Here is a 24873-nt window from a genome sequence, read left to right as displayed (position 1 = left end):
GAAATATGTACTGTTGGGGGTACTCAAGGACCAGAGTTGGGAAACAGTGTACTAAACTGTTATAGTATTTAAAATAATTATTTCAAATAAAATGTGGGTTGGGAAAGCTTTCACTGGAAATTAACAGTGCAGCTGACCTCTTAGCCGTGACGCCAGTAAATCAAGAAGATGCAGGAGGAAGTTGAACCAGCACTTGCACAAGATTGATGGTTCCCACTAGCTACAGTGTATATGGTTAAAATGTATGAAAACAAAAATAAGCTTTTTGGTCTTAATTTAAGAATAGGGTTAGGCATAAGGTTAGCAGTGTGTGTAGGGTTAGGATTACGGTTAGGGTTAGGTTTCAAATCAGATTTTAAGAAGAGAAATAGGTTGGGTTTATACTTGTCCAGATAGTGACGGCCAAGATTGCTGGAGGGTTATTTAGAGATTGAATTTACACTGAATATACCAAACATAAGGAACACACCCCCCCCCCCCCCCTTTTGCCCCCAGAACAGCCTCAATTTGTCAGGGAATGGGCTCTAGAAGGTGTCGAAAGCGTTCCACGGGGATGCTGGCCCATGTTGAATCCAATGCTACCCACAGTTGTGTGAAGTTGGCTGGATGTCCTTAGGGTGGTGCACCATTCTTGATGCACACGGGAAACTGTTGAGCATGAAAAACCTAGCAGCGTTGCAGTTCTTGACACAAACTGGTGCACCTGGCACCCACTACCACACAGTACCATGTTCAAAGGCACTTACATTTTTTTGTCTTTCCCATTCACCCTCTTAATGGCACACATAAACAATCCATGTCTCAATTGTCTCAAGGCTTAGAAATCCTTGTTTGACCTGTCTCCTCCCCTTCATCTACACTGATTGAAGTGGATTTAACAAGTGACATCAATAAGGGATCATACTGTACCTTTCACCTGGATTCACCTGGTCAGTCTATGTCATGAAAAGAGCAGGTGTTCTCATGTTTTGTATACGCAGTGTATCTGTTTGCAGCATAAACTGAGAAGGCAGTTGCAGGCTAACCAAGGATAGTCATCCAGAAGTAATCAGATTTTATTCAGTACATACTGAGAGGTTTAGGGTAACCTTTTTCTCATGGTTAAAGGTTAGAGATCTGTCTAGTTACAGTAAGTCACATAATCCTGGAATCATTGTCTCTGACTTTGACAACATATTATTATTGTCATCTTAATACAAAATTATTTTCCCTCAGTTCAGGTACTGTAACTTTACCAAAACGTTAACAATTGTTTTCCTATTTTAATCAATGTGATTATTATCTCCATATTGATACCAGGACATGACCATAAAACTATAGGTTATTACACAATGTTTTGGGACATTTGGGTGCCAAAGTGGGTGCAGACAAGACAGCTGCAATGCATGCATATGCATAGCGTGCATACTTATTTCTCTCTTGCACTCTTTCTCTCTCTCTTTTAGATCTGGGATTATGTCTCAGGTCAGAAAGTGACTGAAGTGCCACATGACTACCAAGGAGAGAGCAAAGTGAGTCCATCAATATAGCCACACAAAAAATTATCTAAACCTCAACTACTATTCCAAAGGTTATATCTAGAACTTAATCAGGTTTTTCGGCTGTCCCCATGGGAGAGCCCTTTGAATAACCCTTTTTGGGTTCCACGTACAACCGTTTTCGATTCCATGTAGAACCCTTTCCACACAGGGTTCTACATGGAACCAAAAAGGTTCTACCTGGAAAACACAATGGTTCTTCAACGGGTTATCCCATTGGGACACCCAAAGACCCGTTCTGGAATGATTTGTTCTAAAAGTGCTTGTGTAAAATTGTTGTTCACACAGATCTACACATGCCATTGGCTTGGCCAGGATCATATCGTGGCCGCTGGGAGCCAATCAAATATGCTGAGAGTCATCAACCGGTGGACTATGACGGTTAGTATATTGGTATTTTAGGTACAGTATAAAGTAGCCACAAATGTGCATGTGTCTGCTCAAACGGTCAGAAACAGACTCCATGAGGGTGGTATGAGGGCCCGACGTCCACAGGTGGGGGTTGTGCTTACAGCCCAACACCGTGCAGGACGTTTGGCATTTGCCAGAGAACACCAATATTGGCAAATTCGCCACTATTTGTGGCCTGCTGGAGGTCATTTTGCAGGGCTCTGGCAGTGCTACTCCTTGCACAAAGGCGGAGGTAGCGGTCCTGCTGGTGGGTTGTTGCCCTCCTACGGCCTCCTCCACCTCTCCTGATGTACTGGCCTGTCTCCTGGTAGCGCCTCCATGCTCTGGACACTACGCTGACAGACACAGCAAACCTTCTTGCCACAGCTCGCATTGATGTGCCATCCTGGATGAGCTGCACTACCTGAGCCACTTGTGTGGGTTGTAGACTCCGTCTCATGTTACCACTAGAGTGAGAGCACCGCCAGCATTCAAAAGTGACCAAAACATCAGCCAGGAAGCATAGGAACTGAGAAGTGGTCTGTGGTCACCACCTGCAGAATCACTCCTTTATTGGGGGTGTCTTGCTAATTGCCTATAATTTCCACCTTTTGTCTATTCCATTTGCACAACAGCATGTGCAATTTATTGTCAATCAGTGTTGCTTCCTAAGTGGACAGTTTGATTTCACAGAAGTGTGATTTGGAGTTACATTGTGTTATTTAAGTGTTCCCTTTATTTTTTTGAGCAGTGTACAATAAGCAAAACTGAGAGAAGCGATAAAATATTTATTTTTGCACTTTATAAACCAAAAATGGCACTCAACAGTTTACTTGCCATTTTACAATGGGCACCTCTTAGCTAGCTACTGTTTACCTTCCTCCTACAGCATGTTGTTGTTATACCCTCTGATGTTATAGTAAAAAAGAAAATGGCTCCATCAATCAAAGGTTAAAGGGACAATCCACTCAAAAGAAAATTCCTTTTTTTTTCATTGATCCACTGATAATACAGTCCCAAAATGTTTTGCGTGTCAGCAGTCAAGTTTTCAAGATATTGGAATGATGCGTTTTGCATTATATGATGCTTTTTGCATCATCATGATGATGTGGCCGGTGACACTGCTCAATGTAATCACATCAAGGTCCTTCACCATTGTTCTGCTCTGGTAATCAATGGCACTTCTTTGTCCTATTAATGCATGGAAATACATATATTTGTTCAAATCAACAATGAAGAAATTTATAGAATTATGAATTCATAGAAATCTAATATTGTTAAACCACCTCTTTCTATTTCTGTCTTTATTTGTCTCTCTTTTACTCTTCCTCCCCTTCTTCCTCCTCCTCACCCTCCCTCTTTCTATTTCTCCCCCTTGCTCTCCCTCCTCTCCCTCTCCCTTCCCACTCAGACTGAGTCCAGGTTGCTGGGCCTTTCCTCGGCCGTGTTCGGCTCGTCCGTGTGTCTGGCGGGGAAGTGGACAGGCCTGATCGCAGCCACTTCTGGGACCAGTGTGTATCTGCTGGAGCGAGATGGTCAGCAGCATTCCAAAAAGCAGGGCCTCTAAGGAGAAATTAATTAACATTCAACGGCACCGTTCGGTTGTCGGTTGCTGTGTGTTTAACTAACGCAAAATATTACGTTTTGGTTTACATGTCCTGAATGTAAAGATGTAAACTTGTTTTAGTAAAAAAAATATATATAATAATAATAATTCTAAAACTTTTTTTTTTTGGTTACTTAACTCAAATGTAATGCAAGAGGTACCAAATTATTTAATGTTGTATTCATATTTGCTAAAGCTCTTCAACATTCATATCCTGCATGTAAGCAACAGTATTTTGTTTTAGTCTCCCTCTAAACTTACTGTTGTTAATTCTGCTTTTATTACTTGATGTTGAGTTACAGAACTTACACTCTTTTTATATATAAGACATTGAACTATGTCTTGTGCATGTGGATATATTTCAACAATGCAGTGTGAGTACGGACACATGAGAGCAGACTTTTGTGAAAAAATGTTGACTGCCAAAGTGCGTGAGGCCTGTTGCTCCAGTCATTGGCTCACAAGACTAGACAACTATAGGACATAAGTCCAAAGTTAACTAACTTTAGGGAGTGTTTGCAAACTAGCAGGCTTCAACGTTTCATAAGAGTGCATCCAAGGGATCTGTAAAATGTGTGTGTGAGCAGGAGATTAGACAAAGAACAATGGAATTTTAAAGCAGCCATAATATAAAAAGTGAATACTTATCTAATTAAACTAATCTATGTCAATCAAATATTCTTGTGCTGTCTTTTGTTTATTTCTTAGTTAGACTATAGCAACCTGAGATATTTGGCTAACTTCTCTGTTTGGAACAGATAGTTCTAGACACTCCCTGGTCCCTCCCTCGAACTCCAGATTCACTGGTATAAAAAAAAAAGTGGAATTCAGTCTGGCCTGGGGAATTACATAAGGGCACTTTTAGTATAGGAAGTCCGAATGGCTTACACCGGGATAGAGCTCAGAGCAGGCAGACAGCACTCAGCCAGAGGGAGGAGGTTAGAAACAGAGTAGGAGAAGGGAGAGAACACTTTGGACCTAGACAAATATTCTAGGAGATAGGGATAGTAAGAAGGGAGTAAGATCATATTGTCAAATCAGAGAGAGAGAGAGAGAAAGAGAGAGCGAGAGAGAGAGAGAGAGAGAGAGATGAGAGAGAAGACAAAGACTAGTTTGAGAGCAGACGCCGTAATCTACAGCAGCTAGAGACAGGTATAGACAGATCCCGTATGCTCTTCTGTGCTTTTCACGTCTTCAGAAGACAAGAGATACAGAGAAAGCTATTTAGGATAAACAAAAGTAAGTGAGAGGTCTTGCATAGAGAGAGAAGTTAGAAAGCTAGAGTGATACAGAGAGAAGAACAAGCAAGTCAACGTACTGTGCATACTGACAAAGAGGACCAACCACTCCAAGAAGAAAAGCAGAATACCGGACTTAAACACTTTTACGTTCTTGGGCTCCCTGTGGTCTTCTCTTGGTCTCATTGTGGTCTGCTTGCGCTTCTGCTTCCTCGTGGAGGAATTTGAAGTCATGGCTGGGACAGAAGAGCCGTCGTTTAGCGAGGCCATCATGGCAGCGGGTGACGCATTCTACCGCTTCCCCCTGATCAAGATCCAAGGGGTCCCTCTCATGTGCCACATTGTCCACAACTGGGACTCTATCCAGGCCTTCCGCCCCGATCCCTCCGATCTCCTCATTGCCACCTACCCCAAAGCAGGTAACTGGAAAGAGGTTATTTATTTTGTCATTTTGTCATTCACAGATGATTAAAGGTAGCCTGGTTAAACCATAATGATGCGGTCATAGGGTTCAGTCTGGTTTAACCAGGCTAGATCAAAGGGACAAGTATGAAATCAACGTTTGTCAGATACCTTGAGACCTTAAAAGTAGTCGAACGCCAAGATGAGTCCACACACCACGGCATCGGTTGTCTAGAGCTAGCTTCACAGGAGGCTGTTGAGGGGAGGACATAATAATGGCTGGAATGGAGTTAATGGAATGGTGTCAAACGCATGTAAATCATGTGTTTGATACTGTTCCAATAATTCCATTCCAGCCATTACTATGAGCCCGTCCTCCCAAATGAAGGTGCCTCCTGTGCTAGCTATATGCCTCAAAAAGCACAGCGAATCCTGAAAACAAAAAGGTGCTTATCCTTTTCATTGATTTTGGATTGTGGTTCATAGCTTGATCTTCTTAACCTGGGAGACGTCGTGGAGTTACAGTATCTCAACAGAAGACTACCCACATGAAAAAAATACTTTTCTACAGAATACTACAGTATTTACTATATGATTCTGTAGTATACTGTACAATACTATACTTCACACTGTAGTATCCCTTGATCTTGTGTAGTACTTACTACGTAAAATAGGTAAAAGAATAACACTGTACTACAGTAATGTTCGCAAAAACATTACAGCCCGCAGAAAAACTACAGTTGTTTTATTATAGTAATACTACAGTATTTCATTTTCGTATACCCTGCCTATTTCCCTCCCCCATATCTCAATTTGTGCCACCCATAAGTGAGAAACATACAGGTAACTGACAAAATAAAGGAAACACCAACATCAAGTGTCTTCATAGGTCGTTGGGCCACCACAAGCCAGAACAGCTTCAATGCACCTTGGTATTGATTCTATACTGAACAAAAATATAAATGCAACATGTAAAGTGTTGTTCCCATTTTAAGCACACATTTGTTAAATACATCCCTGTTAGTGAGCATTTCTCCTTTGCCAAAATAATCCTTCCACCTGACAGGTGTGGCAAACCAAAAAGCTGATTAAACAGCATGATCATTACACAGGTGCACCTTGTGCTGGGGACAACAATTGGCCACTCTAAAATGTGCTGTTTTATTACACAACACAATGCCACAGATGTCTCATGTTGAGGGAGCGTGCAATTGGGATGCTGATATAACAGTTTAACTTTAGTCCGTCCCCTCGCCCCGACCCGGGCGCGAACCAGGGACCCTCTGCACACATCAACAACAGTCACCCACGAAGCATCATTACCCATCGCTCCACAAAAGCCGCGGCCCTTGCAGGGCAAGGGGAACCACTACTTCTAGGTTTCAGAGCAAGTGACGTAACCGACTGAAAGGCTGTTAGCGCGCACCACCGCTAACTAGCTAGCCATTTCACATCCGTGACACTCACCCCCCTTTCGACCTCCTCCTTTTCCGCAGCAACCAGTGATCCGGGTCAACAGCATCAATGTAACAGTTTAACTTTACGTCCGTCCCCTCGCCCCGACCCGGGCGCAAACCAGGGACCCTCTGCACACATCAACAATAGTCACCCACAAAGCGTCGTTACCCATCGCTCCACAAAAGCCGCTGCCCTTGCAGGGCAAGGGGAACCACTACTTCTAGGTTTCAGAGCAAGTGACGTAACCGACTGAAAGGCTGTTAGCGCGCACCACCGCTAACTAGCTAGCCATTTCACATCCGTTACACTCACCCCCCTTTCGACCTCCTCCTTTTCCGCAGCAACCAGTGATCCGGGTCAACAGCATCAATGTAACAGTTTAACTTTACGTCCGTCCCCTCGCCCCGACCCGGGCGCAAACCAGGGACCCTCTGCACACATCAACAATAGTCACCCACAAAGCGTTGTTACCCATCGCTCCACAAAAGCCGCGGCCCTTGCAAAGCAAGGGGAACCACTACTTCTAGGTTTCAGAGCAAGTGACGTAACCGACTGAAAGGCTGCTAGCGCGCACCACCGCTAACTAGCTAGCCATTTCACATCCGTTACACTGACTGCAGGAATGTCCAACAGAGTTGTTGCCAGATAATTGAATGTTAATTTCTCTACCATAAGCCGCCTCCAACGTTGTTTTAGAGATTTTTGCAGTACAGCCAACCGGCCTTACAACTGCAGACCACGTGTAACCATGCCAGTCCAGGACCTCCACATCTTCACCTGTGGGATCATCTGAGGAGGAGGAGTATTTATGTCTGTAATAAAGGGGAATTGTCATACTATTGGGGTATAGCCATGGTAGCCAAAATAATGGACTGCCCAGCATTTATTTATGGTCCATACTATCCGGGACCCTTGGGATATTCCTACCCCATTGAAGTTGACATTTTAAGCAAACCAGACAACATCATTTTCTTGTTTTTTTAATTTACAGATAGCCAGGGATGGGGAGTAACGAATCCGTTACATGTAAGGGTTTACAAAAAACGGTAACTGTAATCCGTTACATTACCAGCAAAAATATTGTAATCAGATCACAGGTATTTTTGAAAAACGAGATGATTACTTCAAGGATTACTTTTAAATGCGAGAAATAAATATTTGACACTTCTCTGTTTTCTCAATGACATTCAAAACAGCATTGAAAAAAGGCGCAGATTTAAGTTTGTTCCACCTCAGCGAGTCTGAACACAAGTCAGAGATCACTAACACACCAAATGTGTTTGACCGATTGCGGGAAAAGCGCAGGAACAGGCTTTTCTAGGCTACAGTCCAAGGTATGTCTTCCAATGGTGCGACTGCTGTTGGCATCCAAAGATTATCCAATTTAAATGAACGCTTGGAGGTAAGAATGACAGCAGTGCTGTACTCTACGGCGATATGGATATACCTTATTATTGATATCTACAAAGCGCATTGATGTGAATCACACTGCAGCTCTCTCATTTAACTATTTGTGCCATACGGATAGTGGTTGTTGTGGATGGCTGTTCACAAATCTAAATGTGTATTTGAACTCAATAATGGTTAATTTCAAGATGTTTAAACTGCCTATCGATCTTTTTTTTTAAACCAGACAGCCAGTGAAAAATGCGCTCTTGCAACAGCTGCATAGTGTGGATCCCAGCCTATGGAAAAAAAGTGGGGCTTTTATTGCTCAATCTAATTCATGCTAATAAATAAAAAAATCCACAGACCTAATGGACACATGTTTAAACTCGCACACTTTTGACAGACTTAAAAGAGGCCATCTGTAGTTGTTACATTTTTTGACAAATACATTTTATATATATGGATGGATATATCGTATTATTATTTGTAGTGGAAAGCAATGGGTTAGAAGAAGCCTACATAAACAACCCATAAAGTAAAATTTAACATAAATATTTAGCCAGCTATGTAAACTTTAACATTGATTTATCCTGCAATAGATGTTGTTCAATTGGTAACATACATTTTTGTCTTCTTCTAATGCCCCTTAATGTGAAAGTAATCTAAAAGTAACCGAATGTAATCAGATTACGTTACTGAGTTTGGGGTAATCCAAAAGTTCCATTACTGATTACAATTTTGGACAGGTAACTAGTAACTGTAATGGATTACATTTAGAAAGTAACGTATCCACCCCTGCGGATAGCCAGGGGCAAACTCCAACACTCCTCCGACATAATTTACAAACAAAGCATTTGTGTGAGTCAGCCAGATCAGAGGCAGTAGAGATGACCAGGGATGTTTTCTTGATAAGTGAGTGAATTGGACCAGTTTCCTGTCCTGCTAAGAATTAAAAATGTAACAAGTACTTTTGGGTGTCAAGGAAAGAGTAAAAAGTAGGACTGTAGTGGAGTAAAAGTAAAAGTAGTCAAAAAAAAAAATAGTAAAGTAAAGTACAGATACCAAAAAAAGTTGTACTTTAAAGTATTTTTACTTAAGTACTTTACACCACTGGGGCAGGGATGTCCCAAGGATCCCTGATAGCACTGACTATTTTTATACATGACCGTAAGTGTGATGTTGATTGTTTAATTACCTCACACACCTCTCTGGAAGCACCTGCTTTCAATATACTTTGCATCTCTAATTTACATAAGTGTTTCCATTATTTTGGCAGTTACCTGTATATGCCAAGTATAGACCATATATTGTGTTACTTACAGGTTATAGAAAAGAGCAGAAGCTCTTAACTATTCATTCAGACCCCAGTCCTACCTACAGTTATGGAAAATGGGCTCTTTTAGTATTTGTCCAGTACATTTCCTGAAGGTTAAAGCCCCCACTTCTATGTCAAAGATAATAAAACAAAAACACTATAGTAAATTCTATATTAATGTCCACATTATATATTAAAATACACAGTATACTACAGTCTGCAAAAATGCTACATAAATACTACAGTATACTACAGTCCAAAAAAGCACTACAGTAATTCATTTACTATATACTACAGTTTTTTTACTACAGTATTTAAACTATAGTAAACTGTAAATACAACAGAATGTCCGCAAAATCACTACAGTGAATACTACAGTAAAGTCCGCAAAAACACTACAGTGAATACTACAACATTTACACCATATAATTTTTTTTTCATGTGGGTATTTTGGAGTGGGAGAACACATTCATTGTACTGGCCACTGGTTTGGAATGTCCACTGCATACCCCTGGAGTAATGTAAATTCCAAAGAAATAGAATTACTAGAATGGACATTCTCATTCAAGTCAATCTTCCGTGATAGGTGGACTGTTGGCAGTACCCATGAATGTTCCAGTCAACTTGCCGTGGTCTGAGGGGCTTCTTGTCACGTTCCTGACCTTATTTCCTTTGTTTAGTCTTTGTTTAGTTGGTCAGGATGTGAGCTGGGTGGGCATTCTATGTTTTGTGTTTCTATGTTGGGTTTGTTGTTTGGCCTAATATGGTTCTCAATCAGAGGCAGGTGTTTGTCATTGTCTCTGATTGGGAACCATATTAAGGTAGCCAGTTTTTCACTGTTGGTTTGTGGGTGATTGTTCCTGTTCGTGCGTTCATGTGTTTTATGTTCTCTAGTTCAGGACTGTAGCTTCGTTGGTTTTCATTTGTTTATTGTTAAGTATTCTAATAAATATGGATACATTCCACGTTGCGCTTTGGTCCTCCTCTCCTTCAACCGACGAAAGCCGTTACACTTCTGGTAATTATATTTCAATTGGCCCCTCTACCTTTCCTGTCTCTCAGGAACCACGTGGACCCAGGAGATTGTGGACCTGCTGCTTAACAACGGAGATGTAGAGGTCGCAAGGAGAGCACCCACCGCCCTCCGAATCCCCTTCCTGGAGATCCACTCCCCCCCGCCCATCCCCTCTGGTGCGTGTGTGTGCTTTCTCATCCTACAAGCTGTTCAGAGCTCAATATCTATCTTTGTAGCAGACCTGGGTCAAATACCTATTTTCAAATACTTCTTGCAATACGTTTTTTGCTTGAGTCTGCCTGGCGTGCCAGTTGGGCAGGGTTTGCAATTTTGGGAAGTTTCTATTAGGTTATTAAGCCAGTCAAGCTCAAATAGGCACAGATAAAGTATTTATAGGCAGAGATAAAGTATTATTTTCAAGCTTCTGTTCTATTTCTTCTTCATACTTAGCTCAAATGCATCTCGTAACTCTGGTCCGCAGTGCAGTGGCATATGATGTGTACCCCACGGCTCACAAACCCAATTCCTGGAGGAATGTTTGGGCGCTGGTCTTAATAACAACCCGTTTCCTCTACCTTAATCAGAGTCAATGAGTTATTAACCCACAAACATCTCCCCCCAGTGTGTGTGTGTGTGTGTGTGTGTGTGTGTGTGTGTGTGTGTGTGTGTGTGTGTGTGTGTGTGTGTGTGTGTGTGTGTGTGTGTGTGTGTGTGTGTGTGTGTGTGTGTGTGTGTGTGTGTGTGTGTGTGTGTGTGTGTGTGTGTGTGTGTGTGTGTGTGTGTGTGTGTGTGTGTGTGTGTGTGTGTGTGTGTGTGTGCGTGTGTGTAAAAAGCAAGTACGGAGAACAAGGCCAAAATGACTTGTGCTGTGATTGCTACTTCTTAAGGAAGGTAAACCTCTGAATCTTTATTGAGTGTGCAACAGTGTTTTATGATGCACAACGGCTGACGCAACAAATATAAAGTTTACTTTATTGTTCATGGTCGAGAGGAAATATGCCTTTTTCTTTTTATCCACACGCACACACACACACTGCACAAAATGTTGTATTAGGCCTTGTATGGATGGATGATTTTGTAATATACTGTATCTGTCCTATTATGGCATCTATGACAGCAACATTGAGGCTATCTCCATTTTGAAGTAGTCAATTTCCTTCTTCTTTTGTGTTAAAAAAAAGAATAAAGCTGATAATGGTAATTTAACGCCACCTGCAGTGCTGGTGTCCTGAACCAAATATTGTATCGTTCAAGTATTTTGGCCACTAAATGGCAGTGATACAGCTTAAACACATTTACAAACCATGCAACCCAACTTATCCTCTGCAGCATGGGTAACTCTGGGTCTTCCTTTCCTGTGGTGGTCCTCATGAGAGCCAGTTTCATCATAGCGCTTGATGGTTTTTGCAACTACACTGGAAGAAATGTTCAAAGTTCTTGAACTTTTCTGGATTGACTGACCTTCATGTCTTATGGAATCATGTAGTCACCAAAAAAGTGTTAAAGAAATCTAAATATGGGGAGCACGTGATGCCGCGGAGCTGAGCAGACGTTAACAAACCGAGCTCTTCAAAATGATCCTACTATTACCTAAATAACAACGTTGAAACAATATTATAACGTCGGCTGATAAACTGTTAAGTACTTACCTTCCCAAAGAGCCATGGACCTCTGGCCGAGAGGCAAGAAGGATGACCAAAACTTTGTTGAATCCCAAGATAATGACAACGCCACAGCTAGCAAGATTAGCATTTGCCCTCATAACTCAGACGACAGTTCTAGACTGTTGCTCTCAGCAGCCTCTTCCGAGTCTGCCGGCATGATTGCTACATTTAATCGCCAAGATGGCGTAGCAGTTCAGATGTTTTTGTCTTGTCGTGTCCCATGTATATCTTTTTTTCTTCGTATATTTTTAACGTCAATTTCAACATACTCTTCTGCAACCCGCCTCCCCCAATGTGGTATGGATCTGCTATTTTCTTTACTTTAGAATCGGAACCCCCAACAGAAGCTAGCCTGCTAACTAGCTACTAGCTAGTAGTCAGTTAGCCACTGCTAGCGGTCATCAGCTAACCTTAGCCCGGTCAACTCCTGCCAGTCTGCACAGCGCGATTTAACCCAGAGCATACCAGACTGCTTTTTCTCCACCAAATCTCCACATCTCCGGATTCCTACCGCAAGCTCTGAATCTTTTCACCTGGATCATCGCAGCTAGCTAGCTGCTATCCGAGTGGCTACTCCTGGCTAACGTCTCTGTCCCGAAGCAAGCACCAGTTATTCTGGAACTAGCCTCGTGCTAGCCCCATCTTAGCTGAAGAGGTCCATCAGCCACTCCTTGGGCTACAATACCTATTTTGCCAATTGGCCTGGACCCCTTTTACTGCCGACACCGAGCCCGCCGATCCATCGCGACTGGTCTACCGACGTAATCCGCCAGAGGGGGTTTCAACAGGCTCCTCCATCGCGACGTCCCCTGAAGACCCATCCGCTTGCATATCGCGGGGACGATTCGATGCTATTGCAGTCCACCACAGGATGTTTTTGTGCTGGTCGAGGGCAGTCAGGTCTGGAGTGAACCAAGGGCTATATCTGTTCTTAGTTCTACATTTTTTTGAAAGGGGAATGCTTATTTTAGATGGTGAGGAGATTACTTTTAAAGAACGACCAGGCATCCTCGACTGACGGGCTAAGATCAATATCCTTCCAGGATACCCGGGCCAGGTCGATTAAAAAGGCCTGCTGGGGTGTTAAGCATACCCCAGTTTAGGTAACCTAACAGAACGAACTCTGAAGATAGATGAAGGGCAATCAATTCACATATGGTGACCAGGGTACAGCTGGGAGCTGAGGGGGGTCTATAACAGGCGGAAACATTAATTTTTAAAATTAGAAGCTCGAACTGTTTGGGCATAGACCTGGAAAGTGTGACAGAACTTTGCAAGCTATCTTTGCAGTAGATTGCAACTCCTCCCCCTTTGGCAGTTCTATCTTGACGGAAAATGTTGTAGTTGGGGATGGAAATCTCAGAATTTTTGGTGGCCTTGCTAAGCCAGGATTCAGACATGGCATGGACATCGGGGTTGGCTTATTGTGCTAAAGCAATGAGTAAAACAAACTTAGGGAAGAGGCTTCTGATGTTAACATGCATGAAACCAAGGCTTTTTCGGTTACAGAAGTCAACAAATGAGAGTGCCTGGGGACACGCAGGGCCTGGGTTAACCTCCACATCACCCGAGGAACAGAGGAGGAGTAGGATAAGGGTACTGCTTTAGGCTATCAAAACTGGTCGTCTAATGCGTTGGGGACAGAGAATAAAAGGAGCAGATTTCTGGGCGTGGTAGAATAGATTCAGGGCATAATGTACAGATAGGGGAATGGTGGAGTGCGGGTACAGTGGAGGTAAACCCAGGCATTTTGTGATGATAAGAGAGGTCACTGCATGTGTGGGAGGTGGGACAAAGGAGTTATCTGAGGCATGTTGAGTGGGACTAGAGGCTCCGCAGTAAACTAAAACAATGATAACTATCCTAAACAACAATATACAAGGCATATTGCCATTTGAGAGAGACATAAAGCGAGGCATAAAGCAATCACAGGTGTTGATTGGGAGAGCTAGCTAAGACAACAACAGGTAAGACAACAACAGCTGCTCAGCTAAGACAACAACAACAGGTAAAATAGCGATGAATGGGCAGAGAAGGTCAGTTAACTACTCACAGGGCCTGAGTTCGAGGCTGGGGCCAACAGATAAACAAAAAATAAACAGAATGGAGTACCGTGATTAATGAACAGTCCAGCAAGCATCAGCTATGTAGCCAAGTGATCATAGAGAGTAATCCGTGGTGAGTTTTACTACTTTTACAGGAGAGTGCATCTTGATTTTGTCAATATCCACTGGGCAAAGCAAATTAGTAGGCTTAGTCCCATTGCCCCCCCCCCCCCCCCCCCCCCCCCGTTTATGTTTCTCCTCTCCTGAAAAGAGACTCAAGCAGCCCTTATTGTGGACAGTAAATATTCAGCCATAAATGTCTATTCACAACGTTTGTTTTCAATTTAGAGAGCTCGTAGGTTTTAGTTTACGCCAAGGTTTAGCTAGTAAGAGCAAGATGGAAAGCGAGCAACATTTATCTCTACAAGTGTTTTCATGTTTGATTTTTGGGATTGTAGTTTTAGTCCGACAATCGGATGGGTGGGGTTCATGTTTTTTTTCTATGTTTAATGTTGTTTCCTTCCAAAAAGACACAGGTCACTTCAGTGTTCAAACTAAAGTTGAAACATTACCTGACAATTTTAATATAAGTGATTATCCATTCGGTTATATATTTGAAACCCAACCCATGCTTAAAAATATGTCACATTCAACGTAAAAGGTCTTAACAGCCCGGTTAAGAGGAAAATAGTCTATACATACCTTAAGAAATTAAAGGTCGTAAGAAACACATCTTACAGCCAGTGAAGAAGAAATTGAAGAGGGAATGGGTAGGACAAGTTTTCACATTCCTTTAACTCCAAAGCAAGAGGAACTGCAATTTTAGACACATCCCCTTCTGTGTCAGCAACACCATGTCTGATCCCTCAGGAAGGTTTGTTTTGGTACAGAGGCATATGTATTCAGAGTCTTGGACCCTATTGAATATTTATGCTCCTAACTACGATGACCATATGTTTATTCAGAATGTCTTCCTTCAGGTTGCTCAAGCACCACCAGGATGACTACTGGCAGGAGGAGATTAACATTTTTGTTTAGATACAGTTCTTGATAGGTCCTCTGATAAACCCTCCCTTCTTACCAAAGCCACCAAGCTCACCATGTCATTCATGAAGGATCTCAATTTACTGTGGGTGCATCTGGAGACAGATGCACCCACAGGATAGGGACTACTCTTTTTTATTCACACCCACACAACACACATACACGTATAGCTCCTTTTTTGTTATCAACCCAATTGTTTCATAGAGTGTTAGATACCAATTATCTCCCCAGGTTGCTTAGTGACCATTCTCTTCTGGTATTATAAATCTCCATTCCCACCAAGGTAAATGGAGCATATAGATGGAGACTAAATTCTACACTCCTGAAGCAACTGGAATTTTGTGCATTCATCAAAGAGCAGATCAATATTTTTACTTTGACAAACAAACCGTCCGCTCCTGACAGTTTCATTCTTTTGGACGCATTGAAAGCCTATCTGAGGGGACAGATCATTTCCTATACTAAAGGGTTGAAGAGAAAACACGGTGCCGAACTTCAAGTCCTTGAATCTGAAATCGCTGAGCTAGAGAAAACCTACCAAAGAGGCCCGACTAAAGACCTATACAGGCTTTTGGTCAATAAAAAACTGAAATATAATACTCTGAACACGTATCAACCTGAGAGGGCCATTGCTAAATCGAAACAGCGTTACTATGAGCTTGGAGAGAAAGCACACAAAGTAGCAGAGGAAAGTAAGAGGACAATTAATGCTATAGAAACTCTTACTAATGAGATATCTTTTGACACTTTTCTCTATTCTCTCAACCTCCCATGCCTGTCAGAGGAAGACAGAGAGAGCCTGAGTGAACAGTTCTCAGTCCCTGAATTGTTGGATGCCATTAAATCCTTACCTTCTAATAATTATCCTGGGGAGGATGGCTTCCCTCCAGAATTCTATAAATAATTTAAAGGAGCTGTTGGTACCCTACCTTACGGAGGTACTTAAAAAAGCCGGGGAGGACAACTGCTTTCCAGAGTCTTTTTCTCAAGCGGTGACTACAGTAATTCACAAGAAAGGGAAAAACCTTCTAAAGTGAGCCTCCTGTAGACCAATCTCTCTCCTTAATACAGATTGTAAACTGGTTACCAAGATGCTATCTAAGAGACTGGAGTCATGTCTCCCCATGTTGGTCAACCCAGATCAGACTGGCTTCATAATTGATAGATTGTCCTCCAATAATCCCAGAAGGTTCTTTGATATAATTCACCTTGCTAACAAAAACAAAATGCCTAGTGTCACAGTCTCCCTCAACATCCAAAGGGCCTTTGATAGGATCGAATGGCCATATCTCTTTTGCGTCTTGGAAAAGTTTGGTTTAGGCACCATGTTTGTACATTTGATAAAATCACTACAAATCTCCTTAAACTAGGATTGCTACCAATGGGATTACTTCCTCCTCTTTCTCTCTCTATAGGGGGAACAGTCAAGGTTGCCCAATTAGCCCCCACCTTTGCACCCTCGCCATCAAACCATTGGCTGAGGCCATTATAATGTGCCTTGACATACATGGCTTTGAGGCAGGCCCCCATACCCATAAATTATCACTTTTTGCGGACGACCTTATCTTATTTCTAACGAATCCAGAACATTCCCTCTCTCACTTACATAACCTATTACAGTATTATAGATCTTTCTCTGGATGTAAGGTCAATTTGATAAAAGCCAAATCATACCATCAAGCATAAGTTTCCTTTTAGATGGTCGCCTATGGGCTTCACATATTTGAACATGATGGTGGATGGTAACCTGAACAACCTCTATAAACTCAATCTGGCCAGCTTGTGGCAAAAGGTGGAGGGTGACCTGTGTAAATGGATGGATTCGCCTCTCACTCTACTGGGTAGAATTAATGTAATTAAAATGAATGTCTTGCCCAGATTTCTATATTTGTTGAAATCTCTCCCCATCCCTGTGCCCGCAGCATTCTTTTCCTCTCTCGACAAGCTCACCAGATATTTTATATGGCACGGCAAAACCCCTAGGGTTAGACTGTTCAAACTGACCCTTGACTACGGTCAAGGGGGCTTAAACCTCCCCAATGTCAGAATGTATTACTGGGCTGCGCAGTTTAGATTTCTGGCTCAGAGGTTTGACAATGGTCCTTCTCCCTCATGGTTGAACATTGAAAAATTTGAGGTAAAAGAGGACTCTGGGGCATAATTATTTTACAACTGGGACAGGAAATCTATAAAAACTACCTCAGACAACCCTTTAATTATAAATTCTGTCCTGGCATGGTGTAACTGCATGAGCTGCTCAGACGAGAGGGATTTCTTTCTCCTAAAACCCCTCTATGGAACAATATATTGATTCCTTCCTATTTTTGAGAATAGTAACTTTAGACCGTGGTCGTGTAAGGGGATCACTCTTCTGGAACATTGTTATGAGGAGGGAATTCTTATGTCCTTCGAACAGCTGAAACAGAAATACCACTTGTCTAACAAGGACTTCTTTAGTTACCTACAACTACAACATTTTATTAGGGTGAATCTCAAGGGACAATGGAACCTACCTAAGATGATGCTCGTCGGATGTGGCAGGGCTGGAAAACTATTACGGACTACAAAGGGAAACCCAGACGCGAGCTGCCCAGTGACGCGAGCCTACCAGACGAGGTAAATGCCTTTTATGCTCGCTTTGAGGCAAGCAACACTGAAGCATACACGAAAGCACCAGCTGTTCTGGATGACTGTGTGATAGCGCTCTCGGTAGCCGATGTGAGCAAGACCTTTAAACAGGTCAACATTCACAAAACCGTGGTGCCAGACAGATTACCAGGACGTGTACTCAAAGCATGCACAGACCAACTGGCAAGTGTCTTCACTGACATTTTCAACCCCTCCCTGACCGAGTCTGTAATAACTACATGTTTCAAGCAGACCACCATAGTCCCTGTGCCCAAGGAAATGAAGGTAACCTGCCTAAATGATTACCGCCCCGTAGCACTCGCGTCGGTAGCCATGAAGTGCTTTCAAAGGCTGGTCATGGCTACATCAACAGCATCCTCCCGGATACTGTTAGGGTTCGTTACTTACGTCCTTCTTTGTCAATCATTGGTTCATTGGTGAAATTAGCATTATGACAATATCTTTAATTAAATAATTCAAAACCTTTATTAATGCAATTGCAGACAGAAGTTGACAAACAGGAACATAGCACGCATGTTTCTGAGTAAGTTCTGCATCAAACAAAAGGTCTCCAGTGGTTTTATTAAACCCTAAGTCGCGCCCTGGTGATGTCACTGCCTATATCATCATCCTCTACTCCTGGGACCAAAACCATGCCTACAAAGCTGTGTAAACAGGGCCTTTATTGTTAGCTAAATACTTAGCAATAAATGTCCCCTTCCCCCAAAGTTGACCTATTGTGGAATGTTTACCTAGTCTTATCTCCTTCACTCCCCTGCAGAGTTCTGTCTAAGGGCCTCTTTATAATGAGGCAGAGAGAGAGAAAACTAAAATACAAATGTAGAACAATACTAAACTTCTACAATGAATATATCTATTGTTAATCAGTAGTCTAAAACCCTGTAACTGTAAGGAGGGAGGGGTCTTTTAACCCCTCCCCTTCTATTAATAAAACATAAGCATAATACATTATTCTAATACACCAAACATTTGGGTACAACCCTTTTTATGACACCAAGGTGAACCCGACAATACCCTAGACCCACTCCAATTTGCATACCGCCCCAACAGATCCACAGATGACGCAATCTCAATAGCACTCCACACTGCCCTTTCCCACCTGGACAATAGGAACACCTATGTGAGAATGCTGTTCAATGACTACAGCTCAGAGTTCAACACCATAGTGCGCACAAAGCTCATCACTAAGCTAAGGTCCCTGGAACTAAACACCTCCCTTTGCAACTGGATCCTGGACTTTCTGACGGGCCTCCCCCAGGTGGTAAGGGTAGGGAACAACATGTCTGCCACGATGATTCTCAACACTGGGGCCCCTCAGGGGTGTGTACTTAGTCCCCTCCTGTACTCCCTGTTCACCCACAACTGTTTGGCCAAGCACAACTCCAACACCATCATTAAGTTTCCCGGTGACACAACAGTGGTAGGCCTGATCACTGACAGCGATGAGACAGCCTATAGGGAGGAGGTCAGAGAATTGGCAATGTGGTGCCAGGACAGCAACCTCTTCCTCAATGTGAGCAAGACAAAGGAGCTGATCGTGGACTATAGGAAAAGGCGGGCCGAACAGGCCCCCATTAACATCGACGGGGCTGTAGTGGAGCGGGTTGAGAGTTTCAAGTTCCTTGGTGTCCACATCACCAATTAACGTTCATGGTCCAAACACACCAAGACAGTCATGAAGAGGGCACAACAAAACCTTTTCCGCCTCAGGAGACTGAAAAGATTTGACATGGGTCCCCAGATTCTTAAAAAGTTCTATAGCTGCACCATCGAGAGCATCCTGACCGGTTGCATTACCGTCTAGTATGGCAACTGCTCGGCATCTGACCGTAAGGCGCTACAGATGGTAATGCGTACGGCCCAGTACATCACTGGGGCCAAGCTTCCTGCCATCAGGGACCTATATAATAGGCGGTGTCAGAGGAAAGCTCATAAAATTGTCAGAGACTCCAGTCACCCAAGTCATAGACTGTTTTCTCTGCTACTGCATGGCAAGCATCAAGTCTAGGACCAAAAGGCTCCTCAAATGGTCACCAGACTATTTACATTGACACCCCCCATCCCCACCCCCTCCATTTGTTTTATACACTGCTGCTACTCGCTGTTTATTATCTATGCATAGTCACTTCACCCCTACCTACCCCTGCACAATGACTCGGTACTAGTACCCCCTGTACATGGCCTCGCTATTGTTATTTCATTGTGTTACTTTTTATTATTTTTTACTTTAGTTTATTTTGGTAAATACTTTCTTAACTCTTTTTGAACTGCACTGTTGGTTAACAGCTTGTAAGTAAGCATTTCACTGTAAGGTCTACACTAGTTGTATTCGGCGCATGTGACAAATAAAGTTTGATTTGATTCTTTGTGAGTCATTGGAAAATCTCCCTGGTCTTTGTGGTTGAATCTGTGTTTGAAATTCACTGCTCGACTGAGGGACCTTAAAGATAATTGTATGTGTGGGGTACAGAGATGAGGTAGTCATAAACATTTGTTTTGTTAAACACCATTATTGCACAGAGTGTGCCCATTGAATGTCATTATAGAATAATGTATAAATGCATCCTCCAATTGCAACTTCACGTCAGCCTATGCCCAAACATATTGTCTCAAGAACGTTTTCTATTTTTAATACCATCAACACACCATCAAACACCAAGTTATGCATACCTACTGTAATTTCAAAATAGGCCATCATCATTCTTCACGTTTTACCGGTGAAACATCAAACTGCATCTACATGCCAATCATTTGATCTCAATCAGTTTCATTGAAATCGATGGCCCTGAACGAACTTTATCTGGAAACTGGAAACCACACACCCTGAGGCTGCATTCATAATAGCTGGGGATTTTAACAAGGCTAATCTGAAAACAAAACTCCCTAAATTCTATCAGCATATCGATTGTGCTACCAGGGTTGGTAAATCCCTGGATCATTGTTATTCTAACTTCCGCGACGCATATAAGGCCCTCCCCCGCCCTCCTTTCGGAAAAGCTGACCACGACTCCATTTTGTTGCTTCCAGCCTACAAACAGAAACTAAAACAAGAAGCTCCAGCGCTCAGGTCTGTTCAACGCTGGTCCGACCAATCTGACTCCACGCTTCAAGACTGCCTCGATCACGTGGATTGGGATATGTTCCACATTGCGTCCAACAACAACATTGACGAATACGCTGATTCGGTGAGCTAGTTCATTAGAAAGTGCATCGGCGACATAATACCCACAGCAACGATTAAAACATTCCCAAACCAGAAACTGTGGATTGATGGCAGCATTCGCGTGAAACTGAAAGCGCGAACCAATGCTTTTAACCAGGGCAAGGTGACCGGAAACATGACCGAATACAAACAGTGTAGCTATTCCCTCCGCAAGGCAATCAAACAAGCTAAGTGCCAGTATAGAGACAAAGTAGAGTCGCAATTTAACAGCTCAGACACAAGAGGTATGTGGCAGGGTCTACAGTCAATCACGGATTACAAAAAGAAAACCAGCCCTGTCGCGGACCAGGATGTCTTGCTCCCAGACAGACTAAATAACTTTTTTGCTCGCTTTGAGGACAATACAGTGCCACTGACACGGCCCGCTACCAAAACCTGCGGGCTCTCCTTCACTGCAGCCGAGGTGAGTAAAACATTTAAACGTGTTAATCCTCGCAAGGCTGCAGGCCCAGACGGCATTCCCAGCCGCGTCCTCAGAGCATGCGCAGACCAGCTGGCTGGTGTGTTTACGGACATATTCAATCAATCCTTATCCCAGTCTGCTGTTCCCACATGCTTCAAGAAGGCCACCATTGTTCCTGTTCCCAAGAAAGCTAAGGTAACTGAGCTAAACGACTACCGCCCCGTAGCACTCACTTCCGTCATCATGAAGTGCTTTGAGAGACTAGTCAAGGACCATATCACCTCCACCCTACCTGACACCCTAGACCCACTCCAATTTGCTTACCGACCCAATAGGTCCATAGATGACGCAATCGCAACCACACTGCACACTGCCCTAACCCATCTGGACAAGAGGAATACCTATGTGAGAATGCTGTTCATCGACTACAGCTCAGCATTTAACACCATAGTACCCTCCAAACTCGTCATCAAGCTCGAGACCCTGGGTCTCAACCCCGCCCTGTGCAACTGGGTACTGGACTTCCTGACGGGCCGCCCCCAGGTGGTGAGGGTAGGTAACAACATCTCCACCCCGCTGATCCTCAACAAAAGGTTGCGTTCTGAGCCCTCTCCTGTACTCCCTGTTCACCCACGACTGCGTGGCCATGCACGTCTCCAACTCAATCATCAAGTTTGCGGACGACACTACAGTGGTAGGCTTGATTACCAACAACGACGAGACGGCCTACAGGGAGGAGGTGAGGGCCCTCGGAGTGTGGTGTCAGGAAAATAACCTCACACTCAACGTCAACAAAACAAAGGAGATGATTGTGGACTTCAGGAAACAGCAGAGGGAGCACCCCCCTATCCACATTGACGGGACAGTAGTGGAGAGGGTAGTAAGTTTTAAGTTCCTCGGTGTACACATCACGGACAAACTGAATTGGTCCACCCACACAGACAGCGTTGTGAAGAAGGCGCAGCATCGCCTCTTCAACCTCAGGAGGCTGAAGAAATTCGGCTTGTCACCAAAAGCACTCACAAACTTCTACAGATGCACAATCGAGAGCATCCTGTTGGGCTGTATCACCGCCTGGTACGTCAACTGCTCCGCCCACAACCGCAAGGCTCTCCAGAGGGTAGTGAGGTCTGCACAACGCATCACCGGGGGCAAACTAACTGCCCTCCAGGACACCTACACCACCCGATGTCACAGGAAGGCCATGAAGATCATCAAGGACAACAACCACCCGAGCCACTGCCTGTTCACCCCGCTATCATCCAGAAGGCGAGGTCAGTACAGGTGCATCAAAGCAGGGACCGAGAGACTGAAAAACAGCTTCTATCTCAAGGCCATCCGACTGTTAAACAGCCACCACTAACATTTAGTGGCCGCTGCCAACATACTGACTCAACTCCAGCCACTTTAATAATGGGAATTGATGGAAATTTATGTAAAAATGTATCACTAGCCACTTTAAACAATGCCACTTAATAATGTTTACATACCCTACATTACTCATCGTATATGTATATACTGTACTCTATATCATCTACTGCATCTTGCCATCTTTATGTAATACATGTATCACTAGCCACTTTGAACTATGCCACTTTATGTTTATATACCCTACAATACTCATCTCATGTGTATATACTGTACTCTATACCATCTACTGCATCTTGCCTATGCCGTTCTGTACCATCACTCATTCATATATCTTTATGTACATATTCTTTATCCCTTTACACGTGTGTGTATAAGGTAGTAGTTGTGGAACTGTTAGGTTAGATTACTCGTTGGTTATTACTGCATTGTCGGAACTAGAAGCACAAGCATTTCGCTACACTCGCATTAACATCTGCTAACCATGTGTATGTGACAAATAAAATTTGATTTGATTTGATTTGAAATATGCATTTAGATTGTCTGGATTTACTGTTTTGTAAGCATATTAGAGCAGATGGTGTTAACAAATTCGGATGTATATAGCATATGTATATGTATATGTATATATGTATATTTTGTTTCAATCCAAGTACATTCTGCGAAGTGGCATGTGGTTGAGTTTTGGCTGCATTTTTTGGGGGGGGGGGTTTGACTATTCAGCTACGCTATGTATCCTAAAATACCGTAAGAAATTAGGTGGTGTTTTTGGTGTAACAGTAACATTATAATATATACTATTATATTTTGTTCTGTTATGTTGAATACTAATTAATCATTATATGATCTTCGAAGACATTGATTCAGCTTTGATCTAAATTGACTAAACCAGCACCATTGTAAGAAGTTACATAGCAACTATCTGGCAGCACTGCACCCTTGCTTCTGCTGCACCGAACGAAACACACCTACAATAATAGGCTATTTGCAGAAGGAAACATTTCTGGTTGGTCTCAGGGAATGTAAAACATTTAGGGAGACTTTTAAAACGGGATTGAATGACGAAGCAGCAAATACAGTGCCATGAAAAAGTATTTGCCACCTTTCTGATTTTTGCATATTTTTTATACTGAATGTTATCAGATCTAGAACCAAAACGTAATATTAGATAAAGGGAACCGGAGTTTACAAATAACCAAAAAATTATACTTGTTTTACATATTTCATTAACAAAGTTGTGCAACACCCAACTCCACTGTGTGAAAAAGTAATTGCCCCCTTACATTCAATAACTGGTTGTGCCAGCTTTAGCTGCAATGACTGCAACCAAATGCTTCCTGTAGTTGTTGATCAGTCTCTCACATCGCTATGGAGGAATTTTAGCCCACTCTTGCGTGCAGAACTGCTTTAACTCTGCGATATTTTGTAGGTTTTCAAGCATGAACTGCTCGTTTTAAGTCCTGCCACAACATCTCAATTGGGATTAGGCCAGGACTTTGACTAGGCCATTCCAAAACTTCAAATGTTTAACCACTTTCATGTAGACTTGATAGTATGTTTTGGATCATTGTCTTGCTGCATGAAACAGCTGCGCTTCAGCTTCAGCTCACAGACGGATGGCCTGACATTCTCCTTTAGAATTCTCTGATACAGAGCAGAATTCATGCTTCCTTCTATTAAAGCAAGTCGTCCATGTCCTGAGGCAGTAAAGCATCCCCAAACCATCACACTACCATCACATTACCATCACGCTTGACCGTTGGTATGAGGTTCTTACCATGGAATGAAGTGTTTGGTTTTCACCAGGCATGACGGGACCCATGTCGTCCAAAAGGTTATATTTTTGACTAATCTGTCCATAGAACAGAGTTTTGATGATCATCTTGGTTCTTCCAGGTGCCTTTTCGCAAACTTGAGTCAACTTTCTGGACAAGATTGGTCCCAATATGAATTAAGGTAACTGATTAGTAAGGAATACCCCTCTCCTTGACGGACTGGGAAATGTTCCCGGGTTGCCTCTAAGAATAGCATTGACGTATACACGGACATGATGACTGAGTTCATCTGGAAGTGTATAGGGGATGTTGTTCCTACTGTGACTATTAAAACCTACCCAAACCAAAAAA

At 42.9% G+C, this 24873-nt stretch overlaps 2 protein-coding genes across 3 annotated transcripts in view; both read left to right on the top strand.

Moving 5' to 3' along the window:
• LOC129854447 (WD repeat-containing protein 38-like) overlaps positions 1 to 4210 on the top strand; it is a 39896-nt gene extending 35686 nt beyond the window's left edge. For both annotated transcript variants that reach the window (XM_055921506.1, XM_055921497.1), the window contains 3 exons: positions 1446 to 1511; positions 1827 to 1919; positions 3340 to 4210. In XM_055921506.1, the coding sequence (XP_055777481.1) occupies positions 1446 to 1511; positions 1827 to 1919; positions 3340 to 3495 (315 nt within the window). In that variant the 3' untranslated portion in view covers positions 3496 to 4210. The remainder of the gene's footprint in view (positions 1 to 1445; positions 1512 to 1826; positions 1920 to 3339) is intronic.
• A 153-nt stretch (positions 4211 to 4363) lies between these two features.
• The window catches only part of sult1st6 (sulfotransferase family 1, cytosolic sulfotransferase 6), a 35515-nt gene continuing 15005 nt past the window's right edge, over positions 4364 to 24873 (top strand). Inside the window, exons 1-2 of the mRNA XM_055921519.1 lie at positions 4364 to 5191; positions 10399 to 10527. Coding sequence (XP_055777494.1) covers positions 5005 to 5191; positions 10399 to 10527 — 316 coding nt within the window. The 5' untranslated portion in view covers positions 4364 to 5004. The remainder of the gene's footprint in view (positions 5192 to 10398; positions 10528 to 24873) is intronic.

Source organism: Salvelinus fontinalis, chromosome 1 (assembly GCF_029448725.1).
Source record: "Salvelinus fontinalis isolate EN_2023a chromosome 1, ASM2944872v1, whole genome shotgun sequence".
Taxonomy (NCBI): domain Eukaryota; kingdom Metazoa; phylum Chordata; class Actinopteri; order Salmoniformes; family Salmonidae; genus Salvelinus; species Salvelinus fontinalis.
The sequence above is the reverse complement of the archived record's forward strand: the minus strand, read 5'-3'. Positions and strand labels throughout refer to the sequence as shown.